We start from the raw sequence: 3796 nt of genomic DNA, 5'->3' as shown, positions 1-3796 counted from the left end.
GTTCCCTCATATTGAAACAAAGTTTATCAGATTTACAGGAAGCAGATACTTTCAGTCTCTGTATCTTATATAATTTTCAGTTTCTATACCTCATATTTCATCCAAATTTTCATCCATGGCGAAGCGGCTTCCGGTCTATGTTCTTGTCATCCTTAGCTTGGCATTAACATGTACTGCTACGACGTATACCGTGGGGGATAGTGCTGGCTGGGACATAAGCACTGATCTTCAAACTTGGGAGAAGAACAAGACATTTGACGTTGGTGATGTTCTAAGTACGTATTCTTTTTTCGTTTTTACCTTTTCTTCTTATAATAGTTTTGTAACTTTTGCTCTTTCTTGTTTGAAAATGAAAGGGAGGGAGGTGAAGAGTCGAAAATCAATTTCATTTTTATTATATAACATATAAATATATTTGTAGTATATATAATCTCACAAAGCCCTCTTTTTCAACCATTTATCACAGGGTCATGACTTCTTCTTTTTTTAATTAGGAGTATATATTTTTTTTCTTAGATATTGATTAAATTCATGATTCAATGTACCATTTTTGTGATGGAATGAAGGGAATATTATTTCAGTATTATCGAATAATTTTCCAAGAAGAAGTTAATGAATGCATTCTAAAATTAAGGTTTTGTTTAAATTTTTTAAAAATGATTGAATTAATCAATTTTGTACTACTACCTATCTTTATAAATAGTTATTAGTAGATTTTATAATTAAGTGGTACCTCTCCACTTTTAGTAAATGGAGATCTTAAATATATAACCATTTGATAGAAACAAAAAGTTCTTGTAAGATAATTGAAAATTAACACGTATGTAAAATATACTACATATATTATATAACCCTTCAATAAGCTCATGTAGAAACACCTTACTTCTTTTTATTTATTTATTTCTATGAGTTACATGCATGTAGGAACATCTTAACTCAACAAGTAAAAAGATATAATTTCTTCATTGGAATTTTCCCTAAGAATATATTTATGCCAACACAGATGTAGATGACAATTTTGCTTATCTTATTTTATTTTATTTTTGCAGTTTTCCAATTTTCTTCATCTAATAGTCTAGAGCAAGTGACACAAGAAAATTTCAACACATGCAACACCACCAATGTATTGAAAGCCTATACAAACGGGAACACAACAATCACATTGACAAAACCAGGTCCAATGTATTTCATATCTGGTAACAAGTTATATTGCCTTGGAGGGCAGAAGCTCCAAGTGAATGTAGAAAACAATCAAGCATATTCTCCAGCCATTGCACCTGAGGCAGCATCTGGGTCTAATCTTCCACAGCCTTCTTCAAAGAGCAACCTTCCTACTTCAAGTGGGGTTATGCTTATGCATGGTGGATGGGGTACTCTTATGTCTGTTTCACTAGGTTTTATAATGGCTATTGTGTCAAGTTAGCTGGTCTAAGTTTATTTTTTATGTTCAGAAACATATGTACTTCTTTTTTCATTTCATCATTTCAAATTTGTTTTTGATTTATTTGACATGTACTAAATTTTAAGGGTGAGGTTTGGATCCAGTGCCCAGTTGCACTGGACCCGTTGAAATAATGCCACGTGTTCACTTTTGGACACATGTCATCATCCAACAGGTCAGTGCACTGGATCTAAGTCTCACCCAAATTTTAAAACTTTAAGTGATTAATTGATTACAATGTAATGAGGAATTTTTAAAAATTACGTTTTGGGCACATTTAATGATAATTTCTTTTGTATTCTTGTAATTAATGTTGTATATGTATGTTATATTATCCATAAATCTTATCGATATGATGCTCAGGCCACAAGGTATTCAGGTACTTGTGGAGGGTCTAAAATCTAAATGTTTCTATATGTGGAAAACCAAAAAAATCATCTTTGAAAATACCCCATCAATCACTCTTGCGATTGAGATGAACAAAAATTATTACGAATTTAACTCTAGAACCTATGGGATGCAAAAAATAGAGAGAAAAAAAATGCGCAAAAAAAACAATCGCATTACACAAGATATACATAATTCCACCATCTGCCTACAATCACAATCACAATCACAAGACCATGTCTCCTTGGTTACCCCAAGGCCTCTTAAAGATTTTGGGACTGCTCCAATAGTTCCCAAGTATTCCAACACCAAAGAACAACAAAGAACTTTTAAGGATTTTATGTATGTCTAATTGGAGAGGGTTGCTCTAGGCTAAAGGGTTGCTCTCTAGCTCTTTAATATGGGAATTCATCGTTGAATCTCTTGGGTTAGAGGTACATATGAGAGGGCTTGATTCGATGAGTACTACGGAGAAAAGTGTAACGAAATTCTCAAGTTTTGGCAATCTTCTTTGATTGAAAGAGAGGCAAGATTACCGGTTCCAACTATTTTTCAAAAAATACCAACTCGCCTGTCATTTCGTTTGACACTAGAAATCTCACTCAACCAAGATTCTTCTCATACTCTAGCACTTTGACCTCTCGAACGAATACAATGTAGCCCACAATATTACCCATCACAACAAAAATTTTAATAAGAAAAAATATATGAAAATTTGGCATGAAATATGCCAACTAACATCCTAATCCACAATCCCATTCTAATCTCTTATTGAGAATTTCCAAAGGGCCAAATCCCCCTACCCATTTTTGGGTGAAAGAGGATATGCATAAATTAAGAGTTAATAGGTTGGTTACAAGTGGATTTCAGTTAGTTCAACTGATAAAATCTCTGATGATTGAATAAGAGATTTGGAGTTTAATCCCTACTTACACCAAAAACCGATTAGTATCTTGATTTTGAAACCCTCTCAAAAAAATAAGTCAGTTAAAAAACAATTTTGAGGGTCTGTTTAAGATTTACTTATTTTGCTAAAACTAAAATTTTTTTGCTAAAAGTACTGTAAATAAAGATAAAAGTTAGCTAAAATAGTACCGTAGGACTCATGAATAGTACTAAAAAATGCAGTGAGACCCATGAATAGTAACAAAAATAAATGAAATAGTAAAATAAGTTAGTAAAATTAATCATGTCAAACCGACACTCAAACTCTCTCCAAAAAAATAAGTCGATTAAAAATCAACTCAACCTTATCATAAGGCAACAGGTTCACCAGAGACTATGATTAGTTAAAAGATAGTAAATGATACCCAATAAAAATCACAATTCTCTTTTTTTTTTTTTTTTTTTTTTTTTTGGGTAACCAGTTCACAATACATTACATGTCACGCTGAGGTCAAATTGGAGGTTAATTTTTTTTTTTAGAAGGAATTGGAGGTGAAGACTGAAGAAGAAAATGAAACTTGGAATTTATAAGAGAGAATAAAGTGAATATTTACATCATCGGATTTATCTCAACATCCTTATCCTATGACAAAAAAAATCAAAGGTGCTCATCAAAAAAAAGAAAAAAAGAAATAAAAGGTGTCATCTTTCGGTTGTCAATTCAAATCCTAGTCAAATAATCACATAAAAATAAAATTGCCATTAGTTCATCTTATAAAAAAACCCATATCAAAGTAAAAAGGAATTAAACTATTATTCATACCTAAAAACTTGATCAACTTGCTATAGTAATAAACAATAATTAGAATACAATTAGTCTAATTAACAAAAAAAAAAAAAGTAGCAGTTGATTAGATTGGAGATGAAAGTAATGTGATAAGAATATAAAGATTGGGAAAAGTCAAAAAACCAAAATTCCTAACTTTAATAAAAATATGAATATCCAAATACCATTTCATTTTCATAATTTCACCATTCACACTTCACACTATATAGTCTCTTCCCCAAATCCCACAAAGCAAA

General features: G+C 31.4%; 1 protein-coding gene across 1 annotated transcript; it reads left to right on the top strand.

Annotated features, from left to right (window-relative positions):
- On the top strand, positions 1-1740 carry LOC142621133 (stellacyanin). The gene is made up of 2 exons (XM_075794443.1): positions 1-275; positions 1050-1740. The coding sequence occupies exons 1-2, from the start codon at positions 116-118 to the stop codon at positions 1421-1423; spliced, it is 534 nt and encodes a 177-aa protein (XP_075650558.1). The 5' UTR covers positions 1-115; the 3' UTR covers positions 1424-1740.
- Positions 1741-3796: the final 2056 nt, after the last annotated feature.

This window comes from Castanea sativa, chromosome 12 (assembly GCF_040712315.1).
Source record: "Castanea sativa cultivar Marrone di Chiusa Pesio chromosome 12, ASM4071231v1".
Taxonomy (NCBI): domain Eukaryota; kingdom Viridiplantae; phylum Streptophyta; class Magnoliopsida; order Fagales; family Fagaceae; genus Castanea; species Castanea sativa.
Note: the sequence above shows the minus strand (reverse complement) of the source record. Positions and strands in the feature narration are given on the sequence as shown.